Here is a 22,946-nt window from a genome sequence, read left to right on the forward strand (position 1 = left end):
AAATTATTCAATATGAGCATAATCAGACCACAGGCTTGGGAGATGTTCCTTCACTATAATAAAGGAGCCAGAAGGAAAAAGCACTGTACAGATAGACCTATTGCATTCTATGAGGTTAACCAAGGAGAATTTACTCACACATTCAGGCATTGCAAAATGCAGTGAAAGATAATATCAGCAGGATATAACTTACAATGTCATCATAGAATACTTAACTCTTTTTTAGTTAAGTCTCTTTGTATTTATGACCATAATCATTAGTAACATTTTTTTAGTTGGCTTCTGGCGAAATGAGGAAGTACTTTCAAATTATGGAGTCTTAAAAATGAACTTATATTAAGCTTCAGTTAGTGGCACAATTAATGGGTACTACACAGAGAAGACTACAGAATTCATTAGCTAATATGCATTACAGATTAGATACTAGTAGAAAACATTTGGTATTTCTTTGTTTCTGAGATATGAATTAAGGTGAAACAATTCACTGGTAACACTTATATCCATATGAATATGAACACAAAATTATTAAGGAAGTTATGTTTGTTCTGAATTTAAGTTTACTTCCAACAGAGAGATAACACAGCTTTTTTAATGCATAAAATAGATAAATAATTGCTGGCCAAAATGACTCTCACATACCCACACTATTACTGTTAGAGCTGAATATGAGCTTACTGTAATTTCATACATAGCCTGCAACATTCTTTATTCATAGCTCACATCTAAATGTTGCCTTTTGAAAAGATCTGGTGCAGTTTTTTTACCCTCTTCAGTTAACTATTGTTAACATGGGAGGCATATGCTTAAGAACAGCAGTTTTGCCAATGATTAGGTATCAGAACAGCTATTTGTGTGATGCTCAGATTCCTTAAAAGAATCAGGTATTACTCCAGAGAGAAGCACTGTTAATGGATGGAACCTGACCAATGGAATTAATTTTTTTATACTATCTTTTGCATGGGTGTGATATAATAGCATTTTCAGAGGAACTATAAATTTTCTTGGGAGGATGAAAAAAGCCATTCCAATTTTCAGAGTACACCTAACATACATAGCTGTATGTATACATAGTGATAGCATCAGAGAACAGGTGATTTCTGCTACAGTGCCTCAGAAGCATTATGTCCCTGCTTGGACTATGCCTGACCCTGCTGGGAAGAAGGTGACAGTCCCTGGGAGCATGAACATTCAGATTCACAGCAGCCAGAGACTTCCTGCAAACCACAACCTCATGGCCGTGAGGCTCCCTGAACTGAGATGGGTGTCAGGAGAACAGACATGGCACCTGCAAATGGACACACAGGACTTTACCACTTCTGTAAAACATTTGATTTTTACATCTGACACACACATAAATGATTCCAGGCAAAGGAGCTCACAAAGGAATGTGTCCTGATTTCAGCTCCAACAGACTGCCATCATGAGTAGCACAAAACCAATAAAAGCCACTGATTATAATGCCATTGCACAGCACATAGCTATCCAAAATGGCAGCAGTCACCTAGCAAGAGAACAGAAAATCTGTTACCAGCTAAACAGTCTTATTTTGTATTCTCTATGATGCAAAGACTCTCAAAGTTACCAAAGCACACCCTCACTTTTTCTGTAAAACCCACTCCACAGTAAGCAGCCTCAACATTAGCTGAAAAAACCAAAAGTATTTCACAAATCTCACCGGAGCACAGTGTGGAAGGGTGCCAACAGGTTCTCTTTCTTATGTATTTTCAGAGTCAAGTCTTATTCAGGTTTGATCCTCCATCATCCCTCCTCGCCCCCATAGTTTATACATCAATGTAAACTACTACAACTACAGCAGTTACTCTCAGTTGCCTGTGACATGAGAACTGTCCTCCATCACACCAGTAATGTCCACACATGAGAGAGATGACCAGGATTCAAGAGGTGCATGTTGGCATGATCTGACTGAGAACACAGAGCTCCTAGAACACTCTCTCTCTGAAAAAGTGCAGTTATTTTTCCAACACCATACCTTTGAAAACATTTTTGTTTGTTATGTTGACATGCCAGCTGTGTAGCAGACATGGATACTGCATCTAATTCCCATCCTTCTGCACAGGCACGTAACTTAAAAACACTTCACTCAGAGCCTGTGAAAACTGTTGTTTGCAAGGGAGAAGGAGCACAGTCTAGGAGCACAAAAGATTCTGCTACTCTATTTATAGCTGGAGGCAGACAAGAAAATTGTGTTCAAACCTTAAAAGACTGCTCCAAGGAGATTCAGGTCCCACCTGCACAGAGATGATGAGGTGCCTTTAACAGCTTTAACCTTGTAAGGGCCCCCCCTCCTTCATTCTCTGCTGTGTCTGAGCTGAGCCATGTTTGTAACAGCGCCCAAAACAGCCGCCACTGCTGCTCTCTGGAACCACCTGCACTAAAGGGAGCCACAAGGGCTGATATTTCTGTCAGTGTGGACATACATTTTGTCATTGATTTTCAAAGAGAATGAGGTTTTCTTTCTGACCAAGAGCATGAACTAAAGAATGGGGAGAGAACAATTTGGTAAATTCTGCCATGTCTCAAAAATAACCTATTGGAAAATAATTTTAAATTGTAGTAATTTTAAATACAGCAGATAAGACAGTTTTTTTCCTGATGGGATGATACGGCAAAACAAAGCTAAAAGACAATACAGATAAAACAGTTAAATCTGCTGTCTGATATTAATTTTACTGACTCTTGTCAGATATTGCTAGAAAGCACATCACCTGGACGGCACTTACAAAAAAATATTTTAAAACCTAAAATAATCAAACAAGTTCATCCTGCAGCACAGGATAGGTAGTTTTCATATTTCAGAAGATAGTTCTAACCAGCCTGCTTAAATCTAAAAAGTCAATGCATATTTTAAAAAATCCACATCTGTTCATTGTGTATAGACCTGGAGACAACCACCAGCCAAAAACTTTGATCATCCAGCAGAATCTTGTATCTGAAGAGCACAAGAGGATTATCTCCATTGCTTTACTCTCAAATGTGTTACAAAAACAAAAACTTCAGTAAAAAAAAATCTTGCAGTTGTAATGTCATTCAAATACTCTTGAAGCAGTAAGGCAAACTGGCTGAAGTACCCTACACAATTCTCTTAAAAGCTTCTAGGGCCTGTCACTCCTTTGAGAGGGTGATGTCTAAATAAAGTCCGAGAAAAGAAGGAGTTTGAAGAAAAAGTGTTCAACTATTTACTCAGAAAATGTAAGCAAAGGTTATGTCTAGTCTTAAGTTAAAGTCACAAATACTATTTATATACACTGAAGAGGAAAAAAAATAGTGCTGCCTGTACCACTTCAGTAGTCTCAAATCCCCATTTGTGTGGCCAGTTTTTGCATAAACTTCTTTAGCTTCAAATTCATGGTCACAGATCCATTTGCAATCAATCAATAGATGATCGTATTTTTGCAGTTTTCACATTCACCAATTCCATCAAATATGTCCCTTGCAATTCCAAATAAACTCAACATTAGGTAACACTTAACCACATACTGCCTCTTTCAACAAATAAGCTGCTAATCATCAAATACGGAACATGAAATATCCCTTAGCAAGGATTTGAGGATTATCTCATCTAATTAAATATAAGCATGTTTTCTAATCTGTGGGTTTAAGCCAAATCCCAATAAAAAGATTTCCATTGATTTACATAGAGTTTTGGATCAAGCACTGGGAGAACTTGATTTTGCAATTTGAAGAGAAAGAGACCTTAAAAAAATGTGCAACTAAATGATGAAGGGAAAAAAGTTGTTAACAGAGTTAAATCATCTGGCACAGGAATGGACTGCTTGGGTAGGGTCTCAAGAAACACACCACTGAGATTTTCTGTATTTCTTTGACATCATGAAAGTGCAACAATCCATCCAACCACTGGTTTTCAGGCTCCTAAAAGCAGATTTGATTCTGTTAGACATACTAGAACACATTTTATTGTTTATTTATATAACTGCCAGCCATCCGCAGACACTTGACAATCAAGAATGATGATAAATTATCAAAAGGAAGTACAGGTATCAAAAATTGTCAAAGATTCAGACCCAGAACTCTGCTTTGAAATTGCTTAAGCCTGGCCTTTCAGTTTATTATGTAACTGTTAATGGATATTCGTTAGTTACAAATTTATTTTGCTTTTAAATGATTCTACCAACCAAGTGTTCACTTCAGCACTTGAGTAGTTATTGCACTGATAGGAATCCCTGTTAGCATGCTTTAAAGTTTATATTCCTCCACCTCATTACTTTAAAATAAGAAATAATTTTGCCACTTGGTCTCGCCAGACACAATTCTCTTCTCCTGGGTGTTTTCATATCCTTGAAACACTACAGAGCAGTTGTCATCTCTTCTCTCAAAGGCATCCTTTTCCCTACAAGCTATGAAGCTTTATTTCTGTTACAGTGTTATTCCAGGTGAGTAACCCTTTCATTTCAGACCATTCATAATTCTTCTTGCTTCTCTTTTAAATTCTCTGCAGGCTGTAACCTTTTCTTAGCAATGAGATGCACAACTCCAAACAAGCAGCTATATACTGGCGGATAAATAGAAAAGCTATTTTCTTTGGTTTGCTGCAGTGGAATGTCTTTTTGGTCTGAGTCACACTGGTTTTGTACAAGCAAAGAAGGATCAATATGGAAATGAAATTTAATTTAACACAGCATATCCATATGCAACTATTCATGAAAATGGAGATAACCAAAAATGTGAAATAAGTCTAATAAAAATTATGACATGCTTTTTGATAATTTGCTGCATTGTACAAGAGGTAGTTATTCCAAGGATATGACTATTTAAAAATTGTTCAATTATACATGAAATGAATTATCACCACATTTCCATGAGAGAAAATGTATTAATGTTCATTTGAGCCTGAACCAATGGTGGAACAGGTGAGAATAAACCGCTGGATACCCTGACTAAAGGTTCAAAATGACATTTTAATGAATTAAGCACAGATTAATTTTTGTATGAAATTACCACAATGGCCTATTTGGGTTCCACTCAAGCTATATTTCAGGAATAACTGCACGCTACTGGATTGCTTGTTCATTACCAGCCACGTCTGTGCTGGCCCGGGACCAAAGTAGTGTCCTTCTGTGATGCAGCTATCTGATGCTCATAGGAATGGCTATTTAAATGCAATTAGTAATTGCTGTTAAGTCTGACTATAAACCACAGCACTTCCCTTCTCATTTCATTTTGCAGTCCATCATTATTTGCTGCTTACAGTACCCATAAAGTACTAATTTGCTGAGTGGTTCAAAGAGCATTCAAAGAGATACTTCATGAGGCCTGAGTCTTCTCACATGAATGCTTGTGCAGAATGGAGTCTGTCAGCTGAGGTCTGTTGTAAAACTGGTGCAACAGGAGTTCAAGCTCAGTGAATGCAACACAGCCACTTACACCCATTACACACGTTCACAGACACCACTGCTCCAGTTCCTGTCACATTGCAGACTGGCAGGACTGAGTTGAAAACCCAAAGCTGGGGAATGGCAGCTCCACTGCAGCTCTTCTTTTGAGGATTTTGTCTCTTTAGTCTCTCTCATTAAGTTGATGATGAAACACAGTGCTGTAAGATGTGTGCAGATAGAGCTCAAATCTGCACTATCAGCTGTACGAACTACCCGACAATAAAGGGCATTGTTGAATTCATGAACACTACAGCAGCAATTGCTGGAGCATGCAGATCCATCATCTGTATGTTCCTGAGCTGCTGATTAAATTATTGTAACAAAATGCAGGAAGTGTTCCTACATTCACAAACTATGCATCCCTAATTCCACCTATTTTATATAGTTCCCTGGAATAAAGAAGGAAATTGCCAGAAATTTAACTTAGTAAACTGTCAGATACAGAAAAGCCCCAAAGACTAACATAATTGCCAAATGCTCATTGTATGCATGCTGTCCTCATTATATGCATGCTGACAGAGTTTCACTGCTCTTGCAGTCAACTGCATGGCACCTGCCCAGTGAAAAAGGGCACATGCCTAAGGCCAGGTCCTCCACTGGTACAAGACGGCATTGCTCCAGTGGCTTCAGTGTCTGTTAGCCAAGATTCTAGTCCGCATAGAGCTGGCTGAAAACATCAAGGAAAAATTCTTTTCTTCCTGAGCAGACCATGTTTTTGATAGCTAATTAAGAACTATTTCACGTCCAACAAAATGTCCATTGACCACTCCACTACACTCTCCTACAATTGGATCATTCAGGGGTATTTCTTAGGCTTATTTCTCTTTTTGAATAGGCTCATTTCTTCTTCCTTGTTTGCTACCTAGTTCCTCTCTGTGGATTGTTGTCTCCTCTACACACAATTTCAGGGTCTCTTGAAGCTTTTCCATTTATTTTAGGCCATTTCCCAGCCCTGTGATTCTGTTTCAGCTGTCTCTCATGTTCTCATTTCCCCCCCCTCCCTTCTTCTGCTCTCACAGTTCCTCAAGTAAAACAGCAAAACAGTTTTTCATCCACTTCTAGTATATTCAATATTAAATTAACACAGAAAGATTGGAGACTCTGAAGAGCACACCAGATATTTTTTCTGAGGCTGTGATCTTCGTACCATATTCTCATTGTGGTGGTGCAAAAGTTAAGGAATGGAAGACATAGATGAAACAGTGGAAAGTAAAAGTGATTCAAGTTTCTTAATGAAAAAAAAAAAAACAAAAATAATTCTAGTTTCAGGTGCTGATGAAGTAACCATTAAATAGATTGCTCATTTGACACTTAGTTCAAAATGTGTCATTAAATTCTTAGACCTAATAAGCAGACATGGTTGTGTGAATCCAACAAAGCTAGGACTTTGTACAAGCTCATAAACAAAGGCAAAATCTCCAGTACTAATAATAATTATTGCCCAAGAAAATCCTAACATCCTCCTGAAAATCCTAACATCTTTTCTGAGAAAAATAATGTAACTCATGCTAAAAATTCAAAGGCAATGCATATAAACACAAGATTCGTGGCATTTCAGTTCTTCTGACACACAGATTTTTACAAAGATGGAACAACAGCAGACAGATACACCCATCTAACTAAGGAAAGAAACTGAGGTACTGGATCCATCCGAACCCCATTTTCATTTTTTTTTCAATAATTGACTAGGAATTTAAAGAAAATATCTGATATACAGCTCATTCTTTAAACTAGTATACCACAATACTATAATCCAACACTTTCCCTCTTCTCTTTACTCAAAAGCAATAATCAAATCTACATTGGATCAAAAAAACTCTCACATTCTGCATGACACTGGGACTATTTATGTGAGACATTAACTCCAAAGAAAGGGGAAAAATAGGGTAGCAGTCCTAGCAATAGTGAAAAAGTATATAGTGCTTTTTGCCAACTCTGAATGCCCTTTAAAACTCCTATTTGATTTTTTCCTAATTCAGTTTTATAAATATGAATAAAGAAATAAACACCTGAATAAATTATTTATCAAAGGTCATGCAGAAAGAAAGAATGGATTAACCCATGCTTTAAATACCAGATTAGATCTTAAAACACAGTGGCTCTGCCATGAAGCCTCTTGTGCGACCTTGCACCAGTCACTTAATATAATTTTATTTTCTGCGCATAGGATCAAATAAAGCAGTACCAGCATGTAAAACCTGGGAGGAAATGCAACCATACGACAGAAAAACAGAAGTGCCAAGAATAAAATTCATGCTTTTAACTCACACTCATCTATTTTACAGACAAGACCCCCTCCTTGGATAAGCACAAGCATGTAGTTGACAATATAGGATGCCTCTAGAAACACTAGCACATTGAGATAGCACATTAAGAGAGAAGCCTATTAAATAAAACAAGCAACAATTTCTGGAAGAGAAATTCATACAGCCTTGCACTTTTCTAAACAGTTTCCTTACATTCTCACAGTCATTAAAATGCATAAAAATGATTATTTCCAAAACAGCATTACCATGAATTATCACCACCCATGTTGCCTAGCAACTGGAGTAATTTTTGAATAGTGAGCTATATAAACCAGTATCTGGAGTTTGTGCAAATGGGTGTTCATTTGAGGATTTAAAACACATTCATCTTGGAAATCAGAGGCAGATAATACAGCACTGACATAAAACTGAAATACTCTTAAAAACATAAAATGTCATTAACAATTACTGCATCTTCGCAAAACCCTTCTGTAGCAGATCTAAACCCAACCATATTTGGTCACTGACTCCCTTGCTCTTCCTTGAGCTTGCAAGTGCCCCTTTCCAATTTTTTTGAAGATATTTGACATTCCCATGGAGAAAATAATTCTTGCCCAACCTTCTGAAGGATTTATTCACACCTCAAGAGCAAAAGAAACTGTTGACATAAAATGGCAATGTCAAATAAAAATTTTATTTTTATATATGACACTGAGCTGGAAGAACTCAGGGGTTCATACCATGATAGAACAATGCTCTTACTAAGGTTCAAAACAGGTCTGGAAATAGTGACAATAATAGTCACTGAGAGATTAGAGAGAGATTAAAAGTACATATATGAAATATACAAACTCCCAGAAATCATGGTCTGGTCTCTCATTAGCTGCAAGTATTTGCCCAGTGTAGGGATTCTTGTCCAATGTTCAGACCCATAAGAAATTTGACTTGAATACAAGACAAGAGCCCCCAAACCATATCAAACCATATTGTTTGATGCCCAAGAATTCCTACATTACTTTCTTACAACTTCAGAAACAAGTTCCTGCTAAAGCTAGTATAAATCTTTGTAACTATTCCCAAAATGGGAATGTATGGGGGGCTCTTCCCAAGGGAGAAAGATTCCAACTGAATGGTTTCCAAGGTTTAGCCTTATGGGTAAAAATTAAAGAAAAGCAACATGTGCTGAAAAACACCATGTATTTCTCATAGAGGCTGCAGGTGGAGAGGCAAATTCATCCCTGGCACAAACACAGAGACCACTGAAGGCAATGCGATGGCATCTGCTTACACCAGCTATGAATATGAACAAGCTTTTCCCTACAACTACTACCTGTGGAGATAAAGCTGGATACAAAACTGAAGTGAATTTAAGAGCCTGCAGCCTCTCAAAGTTTGGAGAACCAAATTTTTGCAGTCAGAGAAAAACTATGCATTGTGAGTTTTCAGGTTCCCAGGAAGCCATGCAGTGGCTACTGACAGGCTGTCATAAAATACTTAATGGCTGTTTAATAGCTCAGATACAGAAAAGATGCTCCATTTTGTCTGCTGCTCTATGGAAATTTACTGAGACCACACACAATGTGCAGAGCTGTCACATAAGAAAACGCTTCCATTATTTTCCTTTGGTCGCACTCAAAAAAGGCAGTTAACAAAAATACAATTTTATACTTAACAGTGAAAGAGAACACTCCCTAGAGAAAGGGGAATTGCCCCAACTACAGAGGCTAGTCACTGCTTTAAACAAGGTGAAGTGAGGTGCCACTGAACACATATAATATCTTTCTGTGGGGCACTGAGCCTCTTCTGCAATGCAGCACATGCACATCCAGATTCTCCTTCCTCTCATCTCCACCGAGGAGCAGGACACAGCTGTACTGCCAGATCACTGAGCTAAGAGTGTCGGCGCTCATCCAGCCACCAAAACTCTAATTTCCATTGCTCAGGAATAGACCACATGTGGGATAAAAATGTTTTCTGGATTCTTCCTAACAAGAGGAAGAAAAGGTTTGCTCCAAAATATGCCACTATATTTTTCAAATTATATTTTAAAAGTCCTCTTACAAACAGGACATTGACTCTGATTTACAGATGACCAACCACTTCTCTACACTCTATAATATCTTCTAATAGGAAGAATTCTTATTAGGAGGGAACTAAAGAGGGAATTGTGGCCTGAAGAGAGCTTTGATCTTCTTTCAGCAGAACAGACATTGATGAGAAAATATGCTGACATCTCTGGCTGGGTAGGCTCAGAAGTGCCACAGCTGGGAGTCACAGCAAAAAGGGACTGAACACACAGTAACTAGAAGATGTGTTTGGTAATGCTTTTCTCCTGGTCAGTCATTGCCAGGAAAGACAATTGTTGTATTTGGTAACTAGTCCTTGTATGTTTAGTTCTAGCCTGGTGAGCATTACTAACATTATCTTTTGTATTCCTACCAGTGACCTTCTATTCAATCCATAAAATCCAACAGGAAGAGAGACAGGTTTGTGATAAGCATTGCCTGAATTACACTTTGTGGAGTGCAGAACTCAAGGTATTTTCATGCTATGACAAGGTGTATGATCCACAAAACATTTAATGAGTATTTATACATAGAAATTTGGTTAGTCATTAACTGAATTCCAGCCTGATTAAGCTCCAGGAATGGGAATATTTCCAGAAAGCCTGTTTTAAGTTCAGACTATCAAATAATTTTTGAAACTAAAGGTTGGAAGAGAAACAGATTATAACCAATATCAATTCATTTTTACTTGCCAAAATGAAGACAAAAACAAAGAAGCAATCTTGAATGGACATATGTAAATAATAAACTTTGCAACCTTTTAAATGCTAAAAAAGGTAAAATGCATGGACTGAAATATTGCTCTGTGGATGACTTGGTTCATTCTCCATGTCATCCTGTTCTTCCTAACTTCTGATGTCATACACAATGTCCTTCACAAATGGTGACATTCACTGGCAGTTTGATTACAAGATACTACTGAAAGCCATTCCCATGATCCTAGTTGCTACTCCCTAGGATCTAGGCTAGAGAAAAGCAATACCGCCCACAAAATCAGAAACTTCTCAACAGGAAGGCAGCGTGACTCCCTGGGCCGGGAAATGAATCTGAGCTTCCTCTCAGACCTGCACAGGACACAGAGGGAGAGGCAGTGATGGCAAGAAATGAGCACAAGAAATACCCACTAAGTGAGCAATTCCTCTTGTTTCCCAGAAGCCACATCCAGTAGCAATGGCCACTGGTTTTCTGGGGCAAATAGGGCCCACTTCTTTTTTGCATATGAAAAGCTGACACTGAGATTCAAACCATGCAAAAAAACCCTGCAAAGTAACCTGAGGTGACAGAAGGAACTTCATGACAAACATGCATGCTCATTGTGACATATATTTCCAAGAAAGGAAATTACATACAGTGGACAGCAAGATAATTTTCTCTACAGTGCTGCATTACAGCAGCACTGTTCCTCTCCTTGGAACAAATATGAAACACTCTCACGTGCTTGGAAACATTAAAAAAATATTTGAACAGCCACAGAAAACAAAACCCTAATGTGTTGAACTTCAAACCTTAAGATCTTTCAGCCACCTGGGTCCTATTTCAGCAGGCTTCTTCCTTTGAAACCTTTTTGTCAAACACAGTATGTAGCTACCAGGTGTAAGGTCAGATAAGGTGTTGCTGAACCTCAGGCAGCTTTTGCCATGGCTCAAGAGGACTGCATTGACCCCAGCAGACTGTTTTCCTCCTTACCCAAATCTGCCTCAGGCACAGACAGACAAACTGCTTTCAAGCATCCTCTCATTAGGCACAACCCAGAGCACGACTTACTTGTATGGGATGTGTTTGCTCCCATTGACAAGGGCGAGGATGACATTGCCCAGCGCCGGCAAGGAGAGACAGAGGCCAGAGCTTCCCTCGCGGTTCTTGCTGAGCACTTTCACGCAGCTGCCCAGGTCAATAAGGTGCAAGCGGCTGCGACCTCCAGACACTGCCATAAATAAAGAAAGCAGACATTTAGTGTGGGCCTCCAAAAGTAGCTTCCCAGGAAAGCAAAAGACTTGCTGTGACTTGTGAAGAGGAAACAACCCAGCAGCCTTCCCTAATTCCCCTTAGCAGACACGGCTGTAGGGGTCCTGCTAACACACTGTCAGCCTTTATGGTTGTACATTGCTGTACATTGCTGTATACTCTGAACCTGCTTAAAAATTGCTGAGTACTCACTTGCTCCTGCAGGCTTAACTCTGTGTGACTATACATTTTAAAATATAGCTCTACTAGCCTATACATGAGTTGGCTCTGTTTCTGTCACTGTCACTACTGCTTCTCTGTCTGGAAAACTATAGGCTGGGAATTCCTTCTTAATAAGCAAGGATACTTCTCTTATTTTTCCCATCCTGAATACTGTATCTTAAGAAGACACTGTGGGATGTTCAACTTTTCCTCAAGTCTATATACTGTCACAGTACCATTTCAGCTAAGAAGTTTGCCAAGATGTGGGTGATGGATTGTGAAGTAGCACCTCTGTTCTCAGAACAGTTTCTGTAAAACCTGCAATAGATCTTTATGGTTTTATCTTGTTTACTCTGCATCAGCACAATACTTCCAGAGCGAAAAGATGCTACCATTGAAATACCAAGATTAATAGACATTTGCTGTCTTTAAAAGTCTATGGTTCCTTATGAATCCAGGAAGGGAACGATGTAGACTTCACAGAAGCGCTTCTAGCTCTCTACTATCTCAGAACAATTTCCTAGCTGACTTTTTTGCATCTGATCTTGGACCACTCCTCCCCATTCTCAAGAGTTAGTTTAGAAGCAGTCTGTAGAAAAAAGCAGTTTTATTTCTAGGATCTTAACTCAATAGGTACAGAACAGAACAGAATCACTAAGTTGTAAGAGAGGTAATAGCAATATATGAGGACACAAACACACCTTAAATAGCAGCACAAATACTTTCACATCTGAGTTTAACTCTATGAAAGTTAATTCACACCCATTTGGACACAAGATCTAAGTTTGCACAATCGATAAGAAAAAAGAGAGAAGATGAACAAAGACAGAAGACCTCCTATGGGATTTGTGAATAATATTCGAAAATGTATCCAGTATCTCTGAAAACAATTGTTAAAGTACAGTTACATCTGCTGCTTTAAAGTCCTCTTAGTTCTTCAGCTCTATCAGGTGTTTGGTAACACTGGATTTCTATGAATCCCTCTCACCAGAAAATATCCACAGACACTATGGGCTCCTGCACTGACTGCATAAAATTAGGCTGCCTTGGGGAACCAGTAAAGCACCTGTACCTCTGAACTGATCATGGAGGACCTTTGTCTCCCCTCTAAGAGTCTTTAAAACCCTTAAAGAGTCTCTGAGTCCTCTAACATCGCTATTCTCAGAAAGCTGGAATTCCTTACTTGAGTGTCTTACAATCATTTATTTAGAAAAACAAAGAAATGCATTTAGTTGCTGCTGCAAATAACTGTAGGTGACTTTACTGAATCATATATAATAAATATTTCTGTTGCTAAGATTACCAGATGTCAGGGAAACAAAAGAAAACTAAAGAAATCACTACCTTTCAAAAACTTTCATATTGTTTCCACATATACTCCTATTACACAACTTGAGGAAATCCAGTATAAGATCACTTACTGGTTGTTTCTCTCTTACTTGATTTACCTGTTGAAGTAACATTATTGAGATTGTAGATCCACTTGATTAATCTGAAAATTAAGCTATTTGTTAGCCAAGTTGTTCACTAATGTGACTGGCTACTATAGAGAAAAGAAGTGGAACATCCTAACACTTTGGTTTTTTCCTGTGCTCACAGAGACTTTGCAGAGCTGACAGCTGAAAAATGACAGTGATCCAGTTCTGCTACAATGTCATTTATTTACACGGTGCTAAGCCTGCTTCATGACATTCCTGGTAATGAATCTAACAAGGAGGTAAGTACAGCACCAATGCCTTATTCTAACAGACATTTTTTTTACCAAAATCACATGTTAGCCAGCCCTTTAATCTCTTATCCTTTAGAAGCTGGGTTTCTCCTTTTTTTCCCCCTTTCTTCCTATCCTTTTTTAATCCTGTTACTGGAATCTATATATCTCTACTATCTTTATGGGTTTTTTTCTGAGAAGTCCTTCATTACAGCAGGAGACAGTGATAATCACTAGGCGCCCTTTCTGAGCAGCTGGAATTCCCCCTCATTCAATTATCAGTGGGATCTGACCCTGCCTAGTTTGTAAGGCCACTCAGATATGGGAACTTGAAGACAGGAGGATGGTCTGGCCACGAGACAAAGATATAACTAGAGGCAGTGGGTAAAGCATCCCGTATTCTAATCCAACAGGATCGTGCCTTCTTTTTCTGAAATTATGGCCGCAAGAAAATAGTATTTTCCCTTTTATTAATGGTATTTGAAAGCAGAAGAAAAGGACTGTGTGTGCATGTACTTTCGTGTAGTAAAAAATATGGAGCATTAAATAATTGCAATAATTATTCCCTCAAAATCAGCCATCTTATTCCTATAAACCAGTCTGTTTGAGTATTCACTGTCTTCCTTTCCACCGCAGGGTGGTTAATTAATAAATCTTTAGTTAATTGAGATTTCTGACTGCCAATTCCACAGGGGTTATTACTTAAATACATGCAACCTGTATTTCCATTTAGTGCAACTTTTTGGTTTTTTTTCTCCTATAAGTACAGTCAGTGCAAATTTTCTTCATTTAAACATTAGACACTAACACTGCGGTGCTGATCATCCACTACACATCATGCCTTGCAATCTATTCCTTATTACCAACAGCCTATGCAGAGCCAGGAGCTGAAACATATGCTGTTTCTGCAGAATTGCTTAAGCCCATGAGTTTAAAGTAGCAGATTTCTCTGCTGTCTTTCAAACAAACATTTTTCCCTGTAAAGAAATGATTATTTAAAAAAAAAATATTGTTAATGTCAGAGTTTTCTTCTTCAGTTGGGGTGCTTCCTATATTATACAAATCTTTTATCATTGGGATTTACTTACAAAAACCCCTCTCTGTATATCTTCAGTCATAAAAAATTTGGGAGACTTGAAACAGAAGACAAATATAATAAATATATAAATGGTGTGAGAAAAAAGAAAGGTTTGAAAATTAGAGAAACATAAAATTAGACATGGAAGCACCTTTTCCTGGGATATGGAAGTAAAGACACAAGCCAGTGAAAGCATACAGGACAAAGAGAGGAAACAAGCCTATCTGGAAAATCCAGACCCTTTACAAAGAACCACGAGAGTCCTTTGTGCACACATAGTTGGGCCAGCAACTAAAATATCATGTATCTCCAAGAAAGGGTATAGTTTACGGGTTGTTAACATCAGCTTCCCAGTTTATGGATTGCCAGCATCAGCTTCCCCACACACTGCCCTATTTAGGTGCCAAAGAGGAACAGTTAACATAAGGGTGGCAAGGAATTCCAGTCACCACAATATTTTAATCCATGACCTCAACACTATCTGTAAAGATAATAATAAAGGCCAATTTGAAAAGCACCTTTTTTTTTTTCCAGATACAGAGGCCCACACAGGGCTGAGAACTGCCAGTTGTCTCCACAAGAGCAACTAAACTGACACGTGACAGTAATAATCCCCAGTGGCCTTTAATGGCCTTTGGTGGGTCTTCACCAGGCACTGGACAGCCTGCTTGTATGAATGGCCCCACCCCACGCTGAATGGAGAACTCTGCTGATTTTCACCACTAAAGAATATTGTTTGAAGACCCAGTTTCCAGGCAGGCTTGGAGGAGACAGAGAGGAGCAAGAGGACAGCTTACTTCCGCCTTTGCCGCTCTTCTCCATGCGGTACTGGTAGATGTGCAGCGTGAAGAGCATGTGGGAGTTGCGGTGATCCTCCTCGTCGCAGTCCCGCTGGCTGCTGCGCCGGGAGGCGATGGCAGCGTCCAGGAAGAAGGCGGCCTTCTCTGCCGTGGGGGCGCGGAGCTCGCTCTGATTCTGAAGCTGCAGTTAACACCAGGGAGAAATGGCTGAGAAATTCCCACACAGGTAAACACCGCCAGACAACTGCCTGCAATCAACATGTGGTGGAAATACACTGGCTTCTACTGGGACCACAAATGAGGAGGTGCCCAATGGAATGAGACCCTCCTGACACTGGCAGTAGCATGCCCTCCAGGAGCCCTCATGGCTAGAAGTAGGAAAAAAAATTGCGGAAGTCAATCCCAAACTCAACAGCCGGTGGAAAACAGCAGCAGCAGGGCTACGTGTTACCCTTCAGAAAGTGTTAGAAGGAAGCAGTCCACAGATAAATCTCAAAAATAACAGGACTGAAGCTCGTGTTCTGCCCCATGCCATATGAGGAGCAGCCCAGAAGAGAAGCCTTTTCCTTGCCCCTTCATACCACAAGTTTATTATGCACCTGCTCATAAGCCAGGGTAATCCATTAAATGGAAGAAGGCAGGTAATGTACAAACATTCATATTTGCTGGACCTCAGTCCCTGTCACCAGCCTGCTCTCAACTCTTCTAAGTGACAGACAGCATAGGAGTGCAGATATTATTAACCCCTCCTAACATTAGGAATGCATGCATGTTTCATGACACCTATGACTAGTTTGTCTGTGCAAGGGCACGTGACAGAGCAATCTGATGGCATTCATTTTGGCAGTACACAGAACTGGCTCACAGCCCATAGGATAAATTTGTCTTGTCTGGCATAAAAACAGCAAGGAGCTCCCTGTTCATAAGGCTTGCTCCCCTGCTATATAATATAGCTGACAGTTAAGTTCTCCAAAAGATAGTAATTTTGTTTTCTCTTTGCAACCATTAATCAGTCTGAGGAGGAATAAAGCTGAGGCTGTGAGTAGGATTCGGTAACACACAGCTGAAGGCTAAGCTCTCTCAGGAAAGTGGGAGGGGGACAGGAAGGAGTTAACAAGGCCAGCAGAAGGCAGGCCACTCTGTGGGCTGATCTCACTAATGTAAGCAACAAGAAAATGTGCATACTTGGAAAGGTCCAGTGACAGACAGTATGACATATGGTGATCACTCATTTGCTATACACACTGCTGATTCTGCATATCTGCATGGCTATAATATAATATCCTCCCTTCATCTGAGGATTTGGAGAATTCAGGTGTACAACACATGACTCCAGAATGTCTTGTAAGCACACATAAGAAGGTTTCTTTCCTTGTAATTTAATTCAGTCTTTCACACTGCAGTGATACATAGGTGTCTCATGGAGCTACCTCTTCTTCACTGGTCAAAAATAATTAATTTTGTATATAGCTGTACTGTCTGTATCTATATGAAAAGAAGCTACCATAATGGAATATTTATTTTTATTGCTGTTATGCTAAAAAACCTTAGTAAAAAATTAAGTGCTAAGGAGATGGTGGTTGTGACACAGTTATGTAACACATGCAACATGCAAATTCTTAACTGAATCATCCATCACCCCAACAGGAACTGTGCAGACTCAAGTCTCTCATATTTACTAGACTGCATCAGTTACAGGACACCACAGGGTGAGATCTCTAGTGATACAGTAAGTATTTCATAAAACCCTGAAGTCAGGAGTTAAGTGAAAATGAGAGCCCTAATTGTTATTTAAAATCAAAACACAACTTTACAGTCCTTAGGTAGAATGCAAAAGAATGGAAAATATGACCTAAGAATGCCTAAAAAGCTTAAACCACGAAGAGATAAGACACAAAATTTATTACTTGCTGTTTAAAATCTCACAGTCCACGACTTGTGTGGATGTGAGTCACGATCTCTAGATGCTTGGAGGTGGATACAGGGTACATGACCCTGTAGGTCTGTTCCCTTCTCTCTCCATTCTCATCCTGGAATAAGCAGGGCTCTCGATGAAAGCAGCCTTTGCCTTTCAGGATGAAAGAATGTTTTCAAGTTCTATCACCTTCTTTTGTTCCCTCTTCATCTACTCATACAAAAAGCAGATTTACTCCCCCACAAACAGCAAAATTAAAAAATAGGTCCCTTTTCCTCTCAAACCAAACAAAAGGGGAAAAAAATAAGGCTTCTAAGAATTTCTCATAGTTACCCAGAAAATAGATGAGCTAGTTACTCATTCCTGCTAAAACTCCAAACCAGAGAAGAATTTGAGTTTTTATTGACTTGCCCAGCTCAGGAATTTACTTCTTGGCAGCAATTAATAAGTAGCAATTAATGCTCCCTACAACACTGCTAATGCAAATGCTATAAATAATGTAGTTTAAAAATAAATAAACAGCCATATTAATGGCCTACAGCAATTTATGCAGTAAATATTTTAGCTTGTTGTTTTACAAAAGAGAGATCACCCTTTTTTTTTTTTTTTTTTTTTTTTTAAGAATGAGGTGAATTTTTGTTTGCTCTGAATGTTTTCACATTTTATTGCAAACACAAGCCCTTGCTCTATATCACTTATACCAGAGGTACAAATATTTAGGCCAGAAGAGCAGATGGCCCTGCAGCTGCAGGTCATAAAGTTCTTGCATGTTTTAAAGTAAACACTTTCAAGTCTATAAACTTTATGCTCTGGGTAGCTCTTGAATTTGAACCATCTCAATAGCTCCAGAAGAAACCAAAGAAGTCATATTTACTTGTTCCAGTGTAAAATTAATTTTGGATTCACCTGCATGCCGCAAATGGGGTCTTCACAAAGGTAGACACCTGGGGACTGGCCATCTTGCAGGCTGCCTGTAGCCACTTCTGACAACAGGTCTCTCAGATTTTCTTCTTTCCCCCACACTTCCACTGCAGAAATCCGGACCGAGAAGCGTGCTCCTGTCTTCTCTTTGCGTTCATTAATCAACTTGAATAGCCACGAGATGGCACAAGGAATTATTCCAAGGTTTTGCATGGAATCATCCTTCCCAATCATGGTGTATGACTTCCCTGTCAGGAATGGGAGGGATGAAGAAAATATAACATCATTCTCAGGACCTTGACAGCCTTCAACCAAGAGAGGTTATCCTGCACAGCATTCATGAAAACAACTTCACAACAACAAGGACAGTCAGCAATGGGAAAATATAGGGAAGTGCACAAATAGAACATGGAAAATGCAGATGAAATCTTGATCTTCTTCCAAAAATCATTACCTCATGCATTCCCCTGACATCTCCCATTCCCAAGGAAGGGTGCTGCAGGCCTCCACCTTGCAATGCTGCAGCATCTGATGTCGTTGAATCATGGAGAGAATTGAGCAGAGCAGGAGTGCCACGGTCTCTAAAAACCTCTACTTTGAATACTGTAAGTGTGGTATTCTTTCAATACCATTTTACTTCAAAGCACTAGATTGTATTTCAAATGCTGGAGTTGAGATTGACATAAACCTGATCCCAGAATCACACAGATGTAACTTCATTCAGAAAAAAAAAAAAACAAAACCAACCAGGTATACATCATCACTTGGTGCAGAAGTGGGTCCACTACAATTAATATTTCATCTGGGTAAAAACCATCCCCTGGTTATGTATTTTTTAACTCTGCAATTATAGCTCTGGCTTTTCTTTGCTGTGGAAGTTTGGTGATTAAGAACAGACACAGAGTACTATCTTAAACTGCTTTAGGTGTCACTACATGTAATGCCTTTAGATGAGTTTTCTAAAGCTCCTAAATTTATAAGCCAAATGATAAAGGTATACATCCTTTCAGGCAAGTACTTGTGGCTTCTTTACCTTGTTTCATTTCTTATGTTGAATCTATGTGGAAAAAGATCAGTGAAAAAAATACTTCTATGCACATGTCTCTGTCAAGGTCTGGGTAATTCCATGGTTTGTGGAACAGAGGTGATGCAGTTAACAAAGCAACTGCAGAGACCCAACTCGTGCTTCAGCAAAAGCCTAGCTAGGATACCTCTCTAAAAGATGTGTAGCACTTGTGAGAGCTTGTTATCTGGTGGCTTGCTTTTCCATCTCATTTGCAATGCTGTGTTTGGCAGGTCACATCTAAGAGGTCATCCTATTGTCACTCCAGCCTGGTCCAAAGGGACCTTCTGGTGTAACTGGAACACCAAACCGCTCCATCCATTGTACCAGACCTGGCTGCATTGCAGCACCCAGTGCTATCCAGGTTTCGTTGCCTATAATTTGGGATAATCATGGCCTGATACAGTGTGATCTTCTTTACCACCTGCAAAACTGAATTACCCTTTTAAGTTACATGTGTACATCTGTGGTTGTTTGAGACGGTGAAGATTGGAGATCATAGCACACATACAATAAATCCCCTCTTCATTCAAGAGACAGTACTTCCAAAATACAATTAGATAAACCTGAACAAAACATATGATTACTCTCAAAATCCAGTTATTTCAAAGTAATAGTGTGTTAATGATGACAATTCTCCTTTTTATTGTCCTTCCATGAACACCTGAAATGCTATTGAAACATGTCCAAAACGTGAGTTTTGCTCTACCAGTACCATTCAGTCAACCATTAGAATAAGACTTGTTGGAGACACAGTAGGAAGAGGTCAGTAATGAGTGAACTGTCTAATTAGGGAATAGAGTATAAATCAAACTGTTTGAGTGCCCAGTCACATTCCATAAGAGTGCCATCACAAACATCAAGTACTTGAGCTAATACTCATAGTACACAGCTTGATAAAAGTGGCATTTGGGCAAACCCTCACCAACACCAAGCACATTTGGAAAACTGTAGATCACTGTTGGACCATTCATTAACAACTGAAGACAATGAAAGATAAAATTTCTAAAATATTTAAGGGCTGAAATGAAGCAATAATTCAAAGGTAACTTCTGTTCCAAAGAACATGCTGTCCAACATTTACAAAATAAGAAAAGTGAATAAACGTGTAAGCAAGAGGTGAAGATGTAGCATGAGATCATGCACAGGTACTTTCAAATACAATTAATATACACAGACAAATAAAAGTTTGTTTTCCTTAACCTAACAGACCAGCAATCCTGCGTTTAAAATATTCATTTTGCTGCTTGAGTAGGGAAATTTAGCAATACCAACCAAGCTTGGCATGACCAAAGCAGAACACGCAGCCATCTGCCCCATTGACCACAGACTGGATCACCTCAGCCACAGTCCCAGCACATACTTCAGCCTGTCACAGGTGTTGGAGAAAAATAAAGAAAGAATAAAAATACAGGAAAAAAAAACCCAGAAGCATTAACAATAATAAGGAAAATCATTATTTTCACCAGAAAGGGGTAGTAATGTCTTCCCTGCTCCAGATATCATGTTGAAGTATCAACAAATCTAATCCTGCTTGTCTCGTTCATGTGACCTGTGCTGTTGATGGGAATGACATTACTTGTGTAAGCCCATGAAACAGGACCTTTGCTCTGGATCAAGTAAGTTTCATTCACTGATGCACCAACATCCTTTGTGGCATTAAAAAAAATACACATATTGTAAGGGGGTGTAGTTGATTTGTTAGAACTGCCTATTTAAGAGATCTTAAAATACAGTTTTGATTAAAAAACAACACTGAGGAATTTTTGCATGCTCATTTATTTGCCCAATTATGGACTGAGTTTAATTCCACCAGCATGTGGGTAAGGAATGCAAGGGGAACAAACAGCCTCTTTGGAATTAGCTAAGTGACCCAACATTATTATGAGTCTTCTCTGCATTTTACAGTACTAGACTCCATTCTGAAGACTGTAGCAGTATTTTAAGAAGTACAACACAGAAATTTACCCCAGGCATTCTTGGATTTAAGGTTCAAGCAGGCTGAATGGTTGACAGTGCTCCTGCAGCAACTGCTTAACAACAGTGGATGACACTCAATCAGAATTCACAGTTTAGGCCTTGATGGGAAGCACTTGCATTTGACAACACATCAAGTAAATCCACCCTTGTTCATGGCTACTTCTAGACTATCTCTACAACAGAAAATAAAATGGGCCAAGAAAGGGACTGTTCACAGACCAGTGCCTTGAACTGCATCCAGGCATTGGGCTGCAAGGTGCTAGCTGCTTGGACCAGGACTGGGTGAGGGAATGACCTAATGACACAACTATGGGACAGTACTTTAGATGGCCCTGTGACCTAGATCTGTTTGGTTTATTAATAGAGAGCCAGCCTTACAGGACTGTTTTCTAATTATACTTTGCAATGTTGCTTTACTCTTTGACTGTCTTCATGACATTTGGGTGCCATAGTTCATCAAACCAAAGTCTAATAAAGATAAGAAACCTGAATATATACTCATTAATAAAGACCTGTGGATTAAAATCCCCATCTTTTTATTGCAAACTGTACAACAGAACGCTGTAAAAATAATCCTTGATCCCTTAGTTAATAGAGGATTGCATTAGAGAACCGTAGTTCTGATCACATCTCTGTAAACACCCAACAATAATATTTTATAATACACAGCAACTTGTTGATATTGAGGATTTTCCTATTATGCACCATTTAGCACATTTCTTGAATGCATAATTTTAGGAGAAATTATTTACAGTAAAAAATAAAGAAAACACACCATTATTCAGCAAAAATTTAATAAACCAAATTCATTATTGATGATCATGGCAGACCAAATTCAGCCCTGGTAGAAGTCCACTGAAAGTACTACTGCTGCAGCAGAAATCAGTTTGGCTCTGGTGCACGCTGCTGCTTAGATAACTCTTCCGATCATACAGGGCCTACCTGTGATGCATCCTGAGGGAAAACCGCGTCAAAAGCAAACATCTTGGGTGGAACCTGGCTGCCCCTTTTCTGGAAAGCATTCTGACCTCCACAGGACAATGGGTCATACAGCGTGATTTGCTTCTTGCGGGGGTCAACTTTTAGGAAAGAGCTGGACTCAGACGTGTCTCTGGCAAGCGTGGAAGAAATGCGCACCATGACTTTGACCTGTCAGCAAACACGACAAAAGACGAGCACGTTTCATTAGTCTCATTAGTTTCATTGGTTGCTCTACAACTGGTATGTTGAATGAATTTTCCAGCTACACTTGACCAAACCATATTTGTTTTTTGTAGCTAGTGTCTCAGTGGAGGTCAGTGAATATGCAAGAAGTATTAGGCAGAATTTGTCCTAAACTACAAAATGAATGAAGCCAGAACTCTCAATCTATTTCAACTTGTGTATTGAGAATTACAATGTACATCATGGTGTTTTAGTGTCGATGCTAGTCAAGTACAATGAGGAAGTATTACATCACCTTGCCTTACTCTCAATATAAATTGAAAATTAACCATACCCTGGTGGCCCAATTAAGAAAGCTGAAAGATACTCTAGACTGCTAAGCTTTCAGAACTGCTGTGGTTTCTACAAAATAGCCTGATCAATAA

The 22,946-nt window shown here is 39.1% G+C and overlaps 1 protein-coding gene across 5 annotated transcripts in view; it reads right to left on the minus strand.

The window, feature by feature from the left end:
• The window catches only part of KIF26B (kinesin family member 26B), a 276,539-nt gene that overhangs the window by 43,880 nt on the left and 209,713 nt on the right, over positions 1–22,946 (minus strand). For all 5 annotated transcript variants that reach the window (XM_038130583.1, XM_038130587.1, XM_038130585.1 and 2 more), the window contains 5 exons: positions 22,300–22,506; positions 20,653–20,746; positions 18,300–18,562; positions 15,476–15,659; positions 11,491–11,650 (listed from right to left, as the gene is read on the minus strand). In XM_038130583.1, coding sequence (XP_037986511.1) covers positions 11,491–11,650; positions 15,476–15,659; positions 18,300–18,562; positions 20,653–20,746; positions 22,300–22,506 — 908 coding nt within the window. The remainder of the gene's footprint in view (positions 1–11,490; positions 11,651–15,475; positions 15,660–18,299; positions 18,563–20,652; positions 20,747–22,299; positions 22,507–22,946) is intronic.

This window comes from Motacilla alba, chromosome 3 (assembly GCF_015832195.1).
Source record: "Motacilla alba alba isolate MOTALB_02 chromosome 3, Motacilla_alba_V1.0_pri, whole genome shotgun sequence".
In the NCBI taxonomy this organism is placed as follows: Eukaryota; Metazoa; Chordata; class Aves; order Passeriformes; family Motacillidae; genus Motacilla; species Motacilla alba.